A 15,766-nucleotide genomic window follows, 5' to 3' on the forward strand; every position below is an offset into this window, starting at 1 on the left:
CAAGTAAAGTTTAAGAGTTAAAATACATCTGTTAAACAACTTAACACCTAAAAGTGAAGTCTAGGATGTAGCTTGTATTAAATTATAATGTAAACCCAAAAATTATATTAAATATGATAACGGTAAAGTAATAGTATCTAAAACTATCAGTATTAACGAAGTAATACTATCTAAAATTTAAATGAATTATAGTTACAAAGAATGCATTGTGGAAAATTGTTCTTCCATACTGCTGCACAAAACATAACTACATCCACTGTAATGAAGGGGAGTATTTCATTTGTTTTGTGGTGGGAAAATAGCAAATGGAGGTTGCATCTCCTTTCTCCATCTATTGGATGTAACCAGGGTCAAACCCATCTCCTCTCTTTGCCTAATCCTATCAAACCCAATTTGATCCTCTCTGCCCCTAGACAAAGTCCCCTGCAGTTCCATCTAAACCAAAGAATAGTAACCTTACTCAATTGCTCAGAGTACAGCTCAAAGACAGCCCTAATAAAGGAATTGCAAGATGTGAAAACTCAACCTTCTTAATAAAGCATACCCCAAAATCCATCTCCTGTTCTGCTGCCATCCTGTAAGGACAGTTTTGCCTAAGAAGGACTGTCCAGCTTCCCCAAGTTTCAACTAATGAAATTCCTAGGATTTCCCATTCTCTAGCCCTCAACTTCCATAACAATCTTTGCTTTCCAATTGTTCAGGGATCCTCTTTCCTTTACAAACCCCACACAACCTGGACATGAACTGTTTTAACTCCTCCCCTCGGGATGCTGCATGCCAAAACAACTTTTCCCCTTGTGCCATCACTCTGCTGGACATTTAATTCCGACACTACTATCTTTTGTCTAAGGATATTACCCATGCAGTATGACTATATTACTATTATCCTTCTCATCTTCTATTACCTTCTCTTATTGGTATCTTATTACTTTTTTGTTTGTATGTACACTTAGAGCTTATTCACATGAGACAAATTCCTTTTGTGTCCAATCACGCTTGCCCAATAAAGTATTCTATTCTAGTCTATTTTTGTAAAGTTGGTACCCTAATTGTTGAATCAATGGTTGGTTGTTTCTCCTCAGTGTTGTTCTGCAATATTGTTCTGAATTTTCCACAATAGTCTTACTTTATTTCTTATCTATCAGATCAAATCAACCTTTATTACAGTCAAATACCAAAATAAAAAACTGAGGGTAAAAGAAATTTAAAAACATTAAAAAAATAGAAAAATAACATTACATAAATCTAAAAGAAGGGGTAAAAACAATAAATGAACATAAAAAACACAGCCAACTAAATCTACTTAATGATATAATAAATCTTATACAAAACTTTATAGTAATGATCTAAATACTCATTAAAACTGATTTGTGGCACAGGTCATTTTAAAGTGCTGCAGACCCTGGCAACACTGAATGTTGTAACAGGGTTGGTATCTGAGAGCATCATGGAGGCACTTCAGATAGTTATGCACTATACTTTGCGCCTAGATAGTTATACAATAATGGTAACATGAGACCAATACAAAAGTCTCTGTAATATAGGCACAGGAGAAATACATCTTGGGTTGCAGTGGTTCGTATGTAGGGTATTATTTCAGAAACAGATTAGGAACTTGTATCTCTGCTCCTTGTTAGTTATGCTGTGGTGTTCCACATACACCTTACTCTGGTTACTGTTTAACATCCATATGAAAAATAACTGTGTGGCCCAGTGATAGGTTTCAAAATTTTTTACTACCGGTTCTGTGGGTATGGCTTGGTGGGCATGGCATGGCTTGGTGGGCATGGCAGGGGAAGGTTACTGCAAAATCCCTATTCCTTCCCGATCAGCTGTGACTCCGAAGGCAGAGAATAGATGGGGACGGGGCCAGTCAGAGATGGTATTTACCAGTTCTTCAAACTACTCAAAATTTCCGCTACCAGTTCTCCAGAACTGGTCAGAACCTGCTGAAACCCATCTCTGGTGTAGCCTTAAGATTTTGAACAACATCATCAACATACAGCTCACTACAACACCCAACTCTATTTTATTTGAGTCAAATAAGTACCGGAGCCTGGATAGCTCAACAGACAGAAGCACTGTAATTTAACACCAGCTGTCTGTAATTAAAGATCGAATCTCGCCAGGCTCATGGTTGACTCAGCCTTCCATCCTTTCTAAGGTAGGTAAATTGAGGACCCAGTTTGTGGGGGCAATAAGCTGACTTTGTATAAATATACAAAAGTATGAAGGCTATTGCTTAACGCACTGTAAGCCGCCCTGAGTCTCTAGAGAAGGGCGGCATATAAATCAAATTAAAAAAAAAAAAGTAAGATTGGTGCTTGAATACAACTGTGGGGTGGATGATGGAGAGCAGAGGAATGTTCAGATAATTACTGGTCTACTGATGGCGCGAGATAAATTTTACCAATTACTATATTGTGTGTATGTGTGTGTGTGAGCTCATGTATGCATGTTTTTAATATAACATTTAAATAAATTGCACCCCCACACCCAAATTAATACATATCAATCACACTATTTCCTTTCGGGGCAAACAGAGAAAAAGCATAAGAAAGGATAAACCAAAGAAATTAAAATGATAAGATAAAAAGAAAGGGAAACATCAACACTACTCATTCTAACTCTTCATATTGTTTTATCATTGAAAACCCATTCTCCTACCATATCACTTCATAAAAGTTTTTTTATTGTTGAAAGTTGTTTTTCAAATTATCTTTTTTTTGAGAATCTCATAAATTCCTTCCAATCACACATTTCGATGTCTTCTGCATTTCAACCCATTCATTCTTCCTTCACAATTTTCCTTTTCTATACTGGGTATGCAGATAGCTGGCTGTATGAGCAAACTATCTCCATATACTTCTTTTGCATTGATCACCTACTCTTTGAGTAAACCCACTTTCATTTTTCTCTTAACTTTTCTTGTTCCACCACACATGAACTTCTGAAAGGTATTCTATTCCCACTGCATTCAATTTACTTTCATCTTTGTCTTGGCATAACCAATTCTCACTCACAAAGTGGACCAAAACTCATTCTTTTACTTATAGACATTCTAGCTTCTTCCAACTCCTTTCAACAGATTACATGCAACCTACTTACTTTATTACTACTGTTTGTATGTCTTAACATTTCTCCGTCTATTTTCCTGTCCTTAGTAAACATTCTACCAAAATTCACACTTTTGTCTACATATTTATCTAGCTTTTGGGCAAACAAAGGCATCTTAACTGAGCAGTTTTGCTGAAAATCCACTCTGTCTTGTAAATAGCCTTATGAAAAGTTTGAAAATTACTGGCAGATTTCATTTATTCATTTGTTCATTTGTTCATTCATTCATTCATTCATTCATTCATTTTCTATAGAGGCCCATTCAGCCAAGCAACTCTTGTGTGGCTTATAGTTCTAAAACTATAAAAACATTTAAAATAATAAAATAGACAAAAAATGAATATATGAAGCAGTTGATAGTTTACCAATTAACAGTAAACCCAAGAAATGGGGTCCTCAACTCATTTAAGGCCCCTTATCAGCCGTCATGTAGCAAACTACAGAATTTGTATCAGTCTCCGGAAGAGACTCTGATTTCCAATTAATATATAAAGTTAATGACATACATGTCTACCAGTTTCAAGGACAAAAGTAGGGATCTAATTAAATTAAAGTAGTTATTAATCTTTTGTCAGTACTGATTAATGGTTAACATGAGGTACTTAATCATTTCAATATATGCTGGAAATAGCTATCTGCACACCCAGTATAGAGTTGGAATAAAGACAATAAAGCTATAGACTTATCCTGGAAGTTCTAATTCAGGGCAGAACTGGATAATTTTTAATGTTAGAAAAATCTCATTACAGAGAAAGTTAGAGGAAATGAATGTGATTTTAAATTCATACCTTTTTCATCATATTCTAAAGGAACATTTCACTATTAACAGTATCATAAAAACCTATACCATAAGCATAGTTCTGAAAATAGCTGGATGTAAGGTCCTGTTTCTGAAGTTGGACTCAAGGGATAAGTTGGGGCTGCTATGTCTGTATCATTTTCCAACTTGTACAGCAGTGTCCTTCCTGAGCTAACTTGATCTCATTTCTGGATTGCTATTGGATTCTCCCAAGCTTATGGTTCTGAATGGCCTTGATGTACCTTTCCTGTGACCAAGTTCAGAGATTGTGAACAGCTCAACAAATGAGGCTGACCATATACTGACTGTATAGGTTTTGTTTTTTGACTCAGAGCAGATACAATGTGATCCAAGGATGGGGAACATTAATGTCTGTCCATCGTGTCAGTTCACTACTGTAGAACTAACCTGTGCCTCCTTCTTTAGTAGCAGGAAGGGACCAATTTTATTGATTCATCCTGGGTTCTAATAACTCCACTAACAGATCCGAAAGGGAATTTTCTGAACTAATGCACAGTTTTGTTGAGGCCGTGGTCACTTGAAAACTTGGCAAGAGCAGCCTTTACTTGCTTACTAATTCAGGAAAGTTCAATGATTTCTTGAGAAATTCCAGGTCATAAAGTGTAAAGGTGGGAAGTGAAAGACAAAGTGGGTTTGAAAAGAGCCTACACTGATGGTAAGAATCGTAAAGCAGCAATATTTGTTTGCTCTTATGAAATCCTTTGATTGCTGCCCCCTTTCCATTTTTAGAGTACTTCAGACATTAACAGAGAAAGGATAAGCTGGAAGAATGTGCCAAGCCACTGTGGAGAATTTTCAGTGCATCTTGAGAATAAAATATTTTGAGTCTACTTGGAATTAGATGACAGCTAGGCAGGTCCAAGAAAGATGATTTTGCAAAATTGTTCTTTCAAGGACATAGGCAGAGTCCTTCAAACCACCAGTCTTTCCATCTGTGGACTAAACCCCTAGTCCTATTGATTGCTAAAAGCCACTAGGCTAGGGTGATAATGGGTGAATAGGTCAGAAGTGGTGGTAAATGCATCCATAAAAGTACTTCCATATTTGAAAGAGGCAATTGTTTTCCCATCCTTAAAAAGACATCACTCAATCCAGGTGTTTTGTGTAACTATCAATCTGTTTTTAATTTTCCATTTTGTCAAGAAGGTGGTGCGCCATTGATATGGAGGGCCCCAAAGAAAAAGGTTATTTGAATCTGTTTAAATTGGATTCAGGCTGGATATGGCAACTAGACCGTAGTGCTTAATTTTGTGGCTATCTCTTGGTAGGACCAGGATAAAGGGGGTATGCCCATCTGTGCAGGCCACTCTACCTTTCAGCCTCCTTGGAAGACATGTGGCTCTGTCACAGAAGTGTGTACCATTTTGGGAGCAACCTGAATGAATTGAGGCCGCTCCAAAATGGTGCCTGCTTCTAAATTGGAGTTATGCAGCCTCCACTGTGTAGAAAGGCTGCATGGCAGAGCAGCTGCTTTCAGGACATCCACAGTACTGCAAAAAGTAAGTGGCCAATTGGTGATGGGGTGATGGGTATTGGACTCAACAGGATAGGAAGCAGGCCCAAGGCCTGCAGAGACCCAGTGGGATGGGTTGGGGAAGGGGAATAAGTACTAGGGCTGCTGCAACAGCCCTGCAATCAGTCATAAAGGCAGGAGGGATGCTAAGGGCCCAAATTTTGACTACGGGAATGCTGCAGTGGCCATAACTTGGGCAGGAGATTTAAGTTGCTTCATTCAGCACCAACATAATTTCGCAGACCCTGAACTTGCGGGAATACTTCTTCTAGGAAGAAGAAAATACAGCACCATCGTAATTTTGAAAGGTCACTGAATGAACAGTCATAAATTGAGGATATTCTGTATACATTTTTCAGCCAATTTTTTGTGATCCAAATATTTCATATCTTTTTTCCTTAGTATGCATTTTAGGAAAAGCATATCAGTAAGCAAATCTTGTGAGCAAATCACATTTCATTTTAAAGTTTTCAAATAAAGATTTTTTTTTCTTTTGAAGAATATTTCTTCCATTTATATTCCATGTTAAACATTTATAAACCAGTTATACAATATTTGTGGTACCGAACTAGGTATCATCTTCAGTGTCTGTTGTAATATCTGTCATTATCATTTCCATTTCTTCCAATTCTTTAAATTTTCTCAAAAAAATCTCTTGCTTTTTACAAGGAGTTCAGTCTGAATCTCTTGTTTAAAAGTAAAAATTATCCTTCTCAACTTGTCCCACCTAAATGGAATCTTCTGTTTAAGTTTGCCTTTCAGAAAAAAACATATTTTCTCTTACACAGTATTCTAACTGGAATCTCTTTAAGTACAATTCCATCTGTGTTATCAAACCTCAACTTAGTATTGAAATGCTGCTATAAAAATTGATCTCTAGTCTTCTTCCTGGCAACCTGCACAAGGACATCCCTTGGAACATTTCCTAATTTTGCAACTCTTGTATTAATCCTATAAATCTTACTGATCTCTGTCTCATTGTCATCTTCCTCCCAATCCAGAAAATCAGACAGAGATTTAACAATCTTTTCTCTTATATTCTCTCCATGTTCTTCTGGAATTGCTTTAAATCTCAAAGAAAATTCTTTTTCTCTCAGTTCCAGTAATGCCAAGTTGGCAATTATGTCTCCACCTCTCTATTTATAACTTTTTTCTTACCTTCCAAAACTTCCATATTGTTATTAATTCATTTTAGATCTTCAGCCAATTGTTCTACAGATTCTTCATTTTTCTTCTTTTAAAACCCTTTTTTATTTCTGCAAATGCTACCATTTCTTGTTAAAACATCCAAATTATTGGCAGCCATTACAGTAATCTTCTTGCCAAATTCCTCAACATTTTTGCAATCTAGTAAAATGGCCTTATCTGTAAGTTATTCTACTAAACCACTCCTTCCTTCTCCTAATTTTGCTCCTTTTTTTTATAGTGGCCATTATGAAAAAGTAAAAGTATGTTAATTACTAGGGTGAAAGTAAAAGGGAAGTTCCTCCTTTTTGTTCTATTATGCTTTTCTCTATCTTTAATACCTTAGTCCCATATATATAAAAGAAATCTTCTGTTTTCCAAAATTACTATTCCCTTTAACCATTTAAAGGGCATAGTAATTTCTTGGTATCACAGTGTTCTTAAACTTTTTGTTTCTAAATTAAAAATTTTAAGATAGTATCTTTTTCTCTTGTTAATTCCATAATGTATTTTTATTTTTACCTTCTATTTGGAATATCTCTCAATATTGTGGGGTTTAAGAAATTGAGAGGTTTTTTGGCCAATCATATGTTCATAAATGCTGCACAGCAGTCCTGGGTGAATTGATATTCCTTGTCTCTCAAACCACTCAATTCATGATCTTGCACAAGAAACTTAATTCCTGTCGTCTCCTCACAAAGATCTACAATGCAAATGCCTTGATCTCTTCTTCCTCTGGAGGAATTTGTCTCCTGGATGCCTATTTCAATGTGATTCTGTCCCAGTTCTGTTCACAAGGATAACTTACCTGCCAAAGGTCCTTACCAGGAAGCCCTTGTGGAAATCTTTTAATAATGGTTATGAAAAATTCAGAGCTTTTCTAGTAGCTGTCCAACTAATGAGAATATTAATTATTGGGTCTTTTTGCACACAGCCTTAAAATAATGGTAGGCAATAACTATGCCCTCCTAATATTTTAGATGTCAATGCACATGAACTCCAGCCAGCATTGCCAAAGGAAATGATGAATTATGATTCAAAATTATCTACCCATACTCTCAACCCAAGTTCAGCAGTAAAGGGATAGATTGAAACTCATGTGTTTTGTTTTGTTTTTTTTTAAATCCATTTTTCTGTCCTTGCAGGATTCCCCCTGCAGCCACGACAGGAAAAATGTAAGCTTTACTTCTATTTTCAATCCAATTTACTAGTTATGTCTCAATTTATTGAGTTTATTTTGATTTCAGGCCATATGTCCAAAACGTCGAATTCTCCTGAGTACAATGCTGTATTGCTGAATTTTCAAGGTAAGTTAATGTCTGCTATGGGAGAAAAGAACCTGCTAGAGCTGCTGTTACAGTGTATTGTTGCAATGTCTAGTACAGAAATGGTACTTTGGTACCAAAATTGTAGTTTACAATAAAATATGGTTGCAAGCTGGCTAACTTCTCTTTTTCAACAGTAGAAAAAATGAATTGTGAATTCTGAGAAGTTTTGAGAAGAATGAAATTCAATGCATTTCCCATTCCTGCCCATCAAACACAAGTAGGTCTTTAACTTGCTTTGAATTATCATTCAGGACTAGAAGTCACAAATACTGACGGGGCAGATACAGTAATGCAGGTTCCTTAGAAACATGATAACATTTGTTAATACTTCCCTGGCCTGCCCCCAACCAGTATCTCACACATACTCTCAAACTTCTCTAGGAAACAGGAGGATCAACATAAACTAGGGCTAGAAATAACATTAATGTTTGTCTCACAGGGTAACATGCCTATGACTCTGAAGGATTATGACAGAGCAGGAAAGTAGTCATCTCATTTATGCAGTGAAACCACAAACTCATGAAAGAGAATTCCTGTGACTCAGAGGGACAGAATAACTATATTCCAGAACAGTTTTCTGACTCTTTAATACATCTAAGTGGTTTACAAAAATCCCACTAAATGCAATGTTTTTCATGTCTCTATGGCAGGACCAAAGCTATAGCTCAGCACCTACTGAATTAGCCTTCCCAAACCTGGTGTCCTACAAAAGAGGCCACCAATGACTGCTGGCTGGGAATTATGGGAGTTCAAGGGTACCAGATTCAGACATCTGTGCCATATGCTGTCTTATAATTCAGAACACAGCGCAAACTACAAAACAGAACTATAGAATAATACTGACTACTAGAAACAAATAAGATGAGTGGCAAACAAGTCTAATAATAAGTAATTTTTTCAAAATACTATATATAAGGAAAGGCATCACAAAAACCTTTCCCCTGCCCCTTCTGCAATTAGAGAACATTTTTTCTAGGATAAAGAACCATAAGTCATATAGATGGGGGAGTCAGCAAGTATTGATAATAAAGATTGGAACAGAGTAAGGTATTCATAGTATAAGAGCAAGGGTCAAGCCTATCTTTGGATCTAGTATTTTTATGTAGCCCATATTTCTGAAAATTCATAGAAAGCAATTAAGTTGTTTTCTGTTGATTAAAATGAATCTGAGATCTACAGACCTTTTAGTAATGGTTTTATGCCATTGTACTTCGCTAATAGTCAATGCTACTTAACTATTCTGTAGAACTAAATCTAGATCTTTTAAAATGTACATATTCTATTAGCTAGGGAAAAACACATCTCTTCTCTTTTGGAGTATATCCTACATGTTTAATACAGAATAATATAATTATGTGTGGTCTAGGTTACTAGTACTAAGTTGAACAAATGAAAATACAAATGTCAAATAATAGTTTGTTCATTTGATGTTCTACAGAACTGTTGGTTCGTATGACTAGTTCCGTGTACACCCTATGAATAATAATCTGTTTTATAGTACCTTGTACCCACTGTCCCAAATATTAATAATTAATGCCCTAAGTTCTAGCTGACTTGTCTTTTTCAACAAAACCTCCATCCCTTGTGCTAAATTTTGATAAGGGGCTTTTTCACACTGACAATCAGAGTTATACCTACTATCCCAAAAAGTGCCAATGATCAAACCACAGCTGATTCATATCAGGCTAATTTTCTTAAGTGCCCCTTGTCTGCACTTTCCTCTCCTCTAGCCTGAGAGATTTGATGAGCATACAGCGATACTTTTAGATATGGGCTGAACTCCAATGTAATATTTGGCTGCTTTAATAAACAGCTTCAGGATACTGGTGGCACTTCACTTTAAAGAAGGAAGTGAAAAAAAGGGTTCCCCATTCTATTCTTAGAATCAAACAGCCAGATTTGGCCTCTTGATTACAAAGCAAGGAATTTATAAATGGTGCCATTCTAAATTTACATTTCATTTGTATACAGTTCAGCTGGCCAGTTGTATTTCTGCATATTCCAAAGTAACCACTGAGTTTTGAAAAAATCCTGGAAACAAACTAGAACTGCACAATGATTATCACCTGTTGTGCAGCTCTGAAAAACATAGAGATATCAAATGGATATTAAAATGTGAATATGTCATCTTTATCAATTAATTATGGGGAATATGGAATCGCTTCTAAGATTCAATTTTCTTCTACTTTTCCAAACTCAGTATCTTCTCAACAGCCTCTCATCTTGGTTCCACCAGAAGTATTTTGCCATCCTATTATGAAATTCACAATGATCTCATTACTATATACTTCTTTAACAAATAACCATCACAGATTTTTACCTATGTACAGTCTTTCTTTACACACACACACACACACCCAGCTCAGTCCCTATTATCAGTAGCTAAATTGCACCTTGATTTTATAGTTACAAAGGAAGCTGGAGCACAATTCCCTGAGCACTGAGCACCACAAATAACGACTATGTAATCATTAGCAAATACATATGCAACCATGCTAAATAATCAGCAGAAATATAGTTAATGCCATTCATATATGACAGCTGTTATTTGCATGGTGACGTCTCAGAATCAATCTACGGATAAAATCCATACGCGAATTTACAGAAATTCATCGGAAAACCTTCTTTTCGTGGGTCACAGGCGCAATAGAAACAATTACCCAGAGAATCGTCCTTGGGAAAATAAGCTGAGCATCTCATGCTTGTCCGATATTAAAACCCTAATTTCATTTTTTTTTTTTAAAAAAAGAACAACGCCGCGTTCGTCCTTCCCTTTTCAGCAAAGCTGGCCTGACTACAACGCAATGCCATCCTATTATTCCATTTATGAGGAAGATCCAGATGTTTTCGGTGGGAGGGTTTTTGATCACTTGCATCCCGGGAAGAATAACTAAAGCTAAAAGCGAGACTTTACGGTCCCTGCTGCTGCTGCTGCTGCCATCCTGAAGCCCAAGCTCTGCTTTGCCTTCCCAAAGGAAACGAGGAACACTTACATGACGCGCGGGGCAATCTGTGGAGGTGAATCCCATCCTCATCCATCTCGAGGCGGCTGAGCTGAAAATTTGGGGAGTAGAGAAAGAGACGCGTCGTGGATTTTTTTTTCTTTTTCTTTTCTTTTTTTTTTTTCTTCCTCCTTAGTTTGGCTCCCTTCTCTCCCGCCGGGCGCGTTTCATTCAAGACAGGCAGCTCACAACCGCATGGCAGGCAGCAAGCATAACTAACTTGCCAGAAAGCAGTTTAATAGTTCACGCTCGGGAACCCATTACCCCGAGGCAGCCTTAGGTAGGGATTGAAGGGAAGGAGTCGGGGGGGGGGCTGGGGGGGGTAGCGGGAAAACGGGGCGTTCCGCCTCAGAAGGCGAAATCCTGCAAGGCGAGATTCCGCTGCTTTGCCCCGGACACGTGCGCGCGCGCGCACAAGGCGCCTAACGAGTATAACCTTTATTGCCTGGGAGCCGGAGGTTGGAAACTGAGACGGGTCCCGAGCTAGGAGGAACTCCCTGGCGTAGAAAGAGAGAGAGGGAGGTGGGGTGGCGGTGGGAATTGACTTTAAAATAGCCACGCCGCTACTGCGATCGCGGAGACTGGGAAAGGAGCCAGCCCTCCACGTGATTTCTGCCGGCGAGGAAGAAGAGCGGCGGTGGCGGCGGCGGCGAAACGGGGCGACCTTCCACTCGAAGATGGGAGCAGGAGCAGGAGCAGGCGCTGGAACCGGAGCTGTTAGCGCTTTAGTCGGTGCGGCTGGACTGCTGCCTTCCTCCTCCTCATGGTGGTTGTAAGCCATGCCCTTCTAGGACGGCCGCCAATGCAAACGTTGCGAACTCTTTGCTTAAAGGAGGGCGGGAAAAGAGGGGTGGAGGCGGAGAGCTGCCGCCCGTTTTCCTGGTACCGTCTCGCGAAAAGAAAAAAAAAAACCAAAAATCCAGCCCCGGAGGACTCTCTTAAGCACCGCCGGTCCCATTTAGGCTCAGAGGACTCGGAGACAACGCCTTTGGGTAAAACTTTGCTTAGTTTCGGCCGAGAGACGCATGGCTCTCTGGAAGTGGCAGGCTCGGACCTTACGTTAAGCTTTGGCTCTCTCGAAGTGCAGACCTCTCGGACCTTAAGTTTTGAGTGGCCCAGAGACGGGGGAACCCGACTCAGCCTTTTCTTCCTATGCCAAATTCCGATTTGCGGGACTGTGTTTAAAGTGTGCCCAAATAAATCTCTTCCCCATTCTCTGGTGATAGTGTTGGGAAACTCTATAGAGGCAAATGCCTAATTGGTTGCAGTTAGATGCACTCTAATCATCTGGGGGAGGTCGACAAAAAAAAAGGCACACACTGAATCCTTGCTAATTTTCCCCCCATAACACTATAGTTTACAGTAAAAGACGCTTTCTCCTGGGGAGGAAAGCTATGGCAAATCTAGACAACATATTAAAAAGCAGAGACATCACCCTGCCAACAAAAGTGTGTATAGTCAAGGCTTGGTTTTCCCAGTTGCAATGTATGGCTGTGAAAGTTGGACCATAAGAAAGGCTGAGCACCAAAGAATTGAGGCCTTTGAGCTATGGTGCTGGAGAAGACTCCTAGGAGTCCCTTGGACTGCAAGGCAATCAAACCAGTCAGTCCTAGAGGAGATCAACCTTGACTGCTCTTTAGAAGGCCAGATCCTGAAGATGAAACTCAAATACTTTGGCCACCTAATGAGAAGGAAGGACTCACTGGAGAAGAGCCTAATGATGGGAACGATTGAGGGCAAAAGAACGGAACAACAGAGGATGAGGTGGCTGGATGGAGTCATTGAAGCAGTAGGCATGAGCTTAAATGGACTCCAGGAGATGGTAGAGGATAGGAAGGCCTGGAGGAATGTTGTCCATGGGGGCGTGATGGGTCGGACATGACTTCGCAACTAACAACAAAATAGTTTACAGTCTCATAGTTATCTTCCATTTGCCGTGCTTTTAGTTCTTTCCTGTTTCTTTTACTCCTTTTGTTAGATATTCTATGCCTATACCAACCTTGCCTTCTTTGAATAAATGGGCTTGCAGGATCCCAGTATGATCCATCTGTACACTGATAGCTGCATGGACGTTGGGCTAATAGAGAAAGTGTTTGAAAAAGATTCCATGGATACCTAGAGGCTACAGAGCATAACACAGTAGCTGATGGAATATTTGATCCTTCTCCAGCCTCCCTGATGAAATGATACTATTCTGGCTTTGAGGAAATTAAAATGGCAGCTTCTACCCGTGGTCACCTATTATTTATTTCAGAGTTGCTCCTATTCTCATAGTGCAGTAAAGGTCATCCAGGGGATCCAGTAACATTGAAAGAGAAGAAACTTTTGGAACTCCTTTTGTCTCATTGGGACAAGGAATAAGCAGGTTCTCATTTCCAAGGAAAGCTTCTTCAAGACTCAGGTATTCTGGCAGTAATAGATGTGAGAGAAATTGAAGAAGAGCACTAATGGCATTGCACAGAACAAGACTATAGAGATTTGACGTTTTTCACTATAATTCCCTTTAAATGCAATGATTCCTGGAAATCTCAGCCAGCAAAAGAAATCTAGGACTTGTAAGCCTTTGGAAGAGGTTGTTGGAGAAGAATAAAACAGAACATCTTGGTCTTACAATAAGCCCTATTTGAATGCCCAGAGAACTAGTGTCGACTTTTTCAACTGTTGTGAATGTAGCCTGAATCTTCTATATGAGGGAGTTACACCCATACATTTCCTAAGTGACAGGTTAGTGCCTATGATCACAGACATTATAGGAGGAACAAGATTCAAAATAAGGACTAAAGGTTGTCAGAGCATTCAAGCTGCCAGGACAGTAACAGACCCCAAACTCACCATTTTGAAGACAAGGGATGTTAAGTCTACTATTGAGACCGTTGCTAAATTAAGCATCAAAAGATTTTAGGCTATCTCAAAAGGTCTTAACAAACACAATGGGGTTTTACCACTTTGCAGTTGTTAATTGCAGTTGTTAATAAGGGGCCTGGTGGCTCAGCAGACTGATAGCATTGTGATTAACACCAGCTGTCTGCAATTACTGTAAGTTTGAATCTCACCAGGCTCAAGGTTGACTCAGCCTTCCATCCTTTCTAAGGTAGGTAAATTGAGGACCCAGTTTGTGGGGGCAATAAGCTGACTTTGTATAAAATATATAAAAGTATGAAGGCTATTGCTTAATGCATTGTAAGCCACCCTGAGTCTCCGGAGAAGGGCGGCATATAAATCAAATTACAAAAATAAAAAATAAAAAAAATTGATAAGGTACTTAGAAACTGTCTCTCAGATAACCAGTATCTACATAACCTCTCCTGTCTCCCCACCTCCTCAATTAAATCTAACATCAGTCCAGTCACTCTTTGCATCTGGTGAAGTGGGCTGAACCTCACAAAAGTTGATGTCTTTCCATAAAATTTGTTAGTTGGAAAAGGAGTATTATTTCACCATTTTGTTTTTATCACTTGGGCTGGAAACACACAGCATAAGGTTCACATATTACCTCTATTAAAGGAGGGTTTATTACTTCAAAGGGTGTTTGCAGATGAGCTGAAGAAACCTGCTAGTTTTAGGGAAACTCAACTCAAGAGGGGGGATAAGGGATCTTTGTACGTTCGTGGCTTGGGTAAGCTAATAGGTATTATATGGTTAAGAGTGTTTTAGTATTTTGGTTTCACAGTATAAAGTCAATTCTGTTGAGATGGTCGAAACCACACATTAAATCTGAGACAGATGTAGTGGTTAAGGTGTTGGGCTAAAATCAGGAGACTTTGAATTCTAGTTCCGCCTTAGGCATAAAAAACTGGCTGAGTGACTCTGGGCCAATCATTTTCTTTCTCGGCCTAACCCAGGCTCCAGCCGTAAACTGGTTGGTGAACTCTTATCGCAACCAGTGGATCAGCACTGGATTAATCTGAAGAAAGCTGACCTGCGCTTGCAGAAAAATCCTAAGAAGAAGAAAAAAAAAACCTCAGCCCAACTTATCTCATAGGCTTGTTATTGTGGAGAAAATAGGAAGTGGAAGAAATATTGGTGTATTTGCTATTTTGAGCTGTATATGAAAAAAAGATGACATACAAATATAAATAAACCCTCCCAATTTTTAAAAAATATTGATTAGCACTAATTTATTTATTCTTTCTTTTTAAAAAGCTACCAAAGGCATGATCTAGATGATACCCACAAGGAATGGGATTTAATAATCTGCATTAAACTGCTGTTTAATCCAACATAAACAACTGTGAAGGGCTGAAAAAGAAAGTTGAATAAACTTTCATCTGATACAATGTTTTGCTAGATTGAGGAAAGTCTGTGAGCAAGTTTTATCCTGACTGAGTTTTTTATATGAGCTTTAACGATAATGCTGCAAAACATCTCTCTTCTAAATGGGTGTAAATGCAATGCTTGTAAAGTAAGCCTTTAAATTATTGTTTATGATTTTTAAAATTTCACGTTATCATAATCCTAGAAGTTCAGACCTGTTCTTACTTCACAACCAGGCAGTCCATAGAGATCAATAGATTAAAAACACTTGTTTTGTGACTTCTGAATATATTTAAGGTTATACCATTTAAACAGGACAACTATTATACTCATGGATATTCAGAATCCCAGCAGTTTCAAGTATGGATTTTACTTTAAAGTATATGGCTTTTCACAAAAGCTGGACTTGTTTCTCTCTTGCTTAGCTAGGTAAAGAAAAATGATAATGTCCTGGTCATTTTATTTAGAGCAGGGGTGTCAAACTGGCGACCTGCAGGCCAGATGTGTCACGCATAGGCCACGCCCACCACAGCTCCACGAATGGGAA

General features: G+C 38.6%; 1 protein-coding gene across 1 annotated transcript in view; it reads right to left on the minus strand.

Moving 5' to 3' along the window:
- Positions 1 to 11,784, minus strand: part of ANO1 (anoctamin 1) — a 126,292-nt gene extending 114,508 nt beyond the window's left edge. Inside the window, exon 1 of the mRNA XM_087877521.1 lies at positions 10,957 to 11,784. Coding sequence (XP_087733647.1) covers positions 10,957 to 11,002 — 46 coding nt within the window. The 5' untranslated portion in view covers positions 11,003 to 11,784. The remainder of the gene's footprint in view (positions 1 to 10,956) is intronic.
- Positions 11,785 to 15,766: the final 3,982 nt, after the last annotated feature.

Source organism: Pantherophis guttatus, chromosome 1 (assembly GCF_059756535.1).
Source record: "Pantherophis guttatus breed Tessera chromosome 1, ASM5975653v1, whole genome shotgun sequence".
Lineage (NCBI taxonomy): Eukaryota > Metazoa > Chordata > Lepidosauria > Squamata > Colubridae > Pantherophis > Pantherophis guttatus.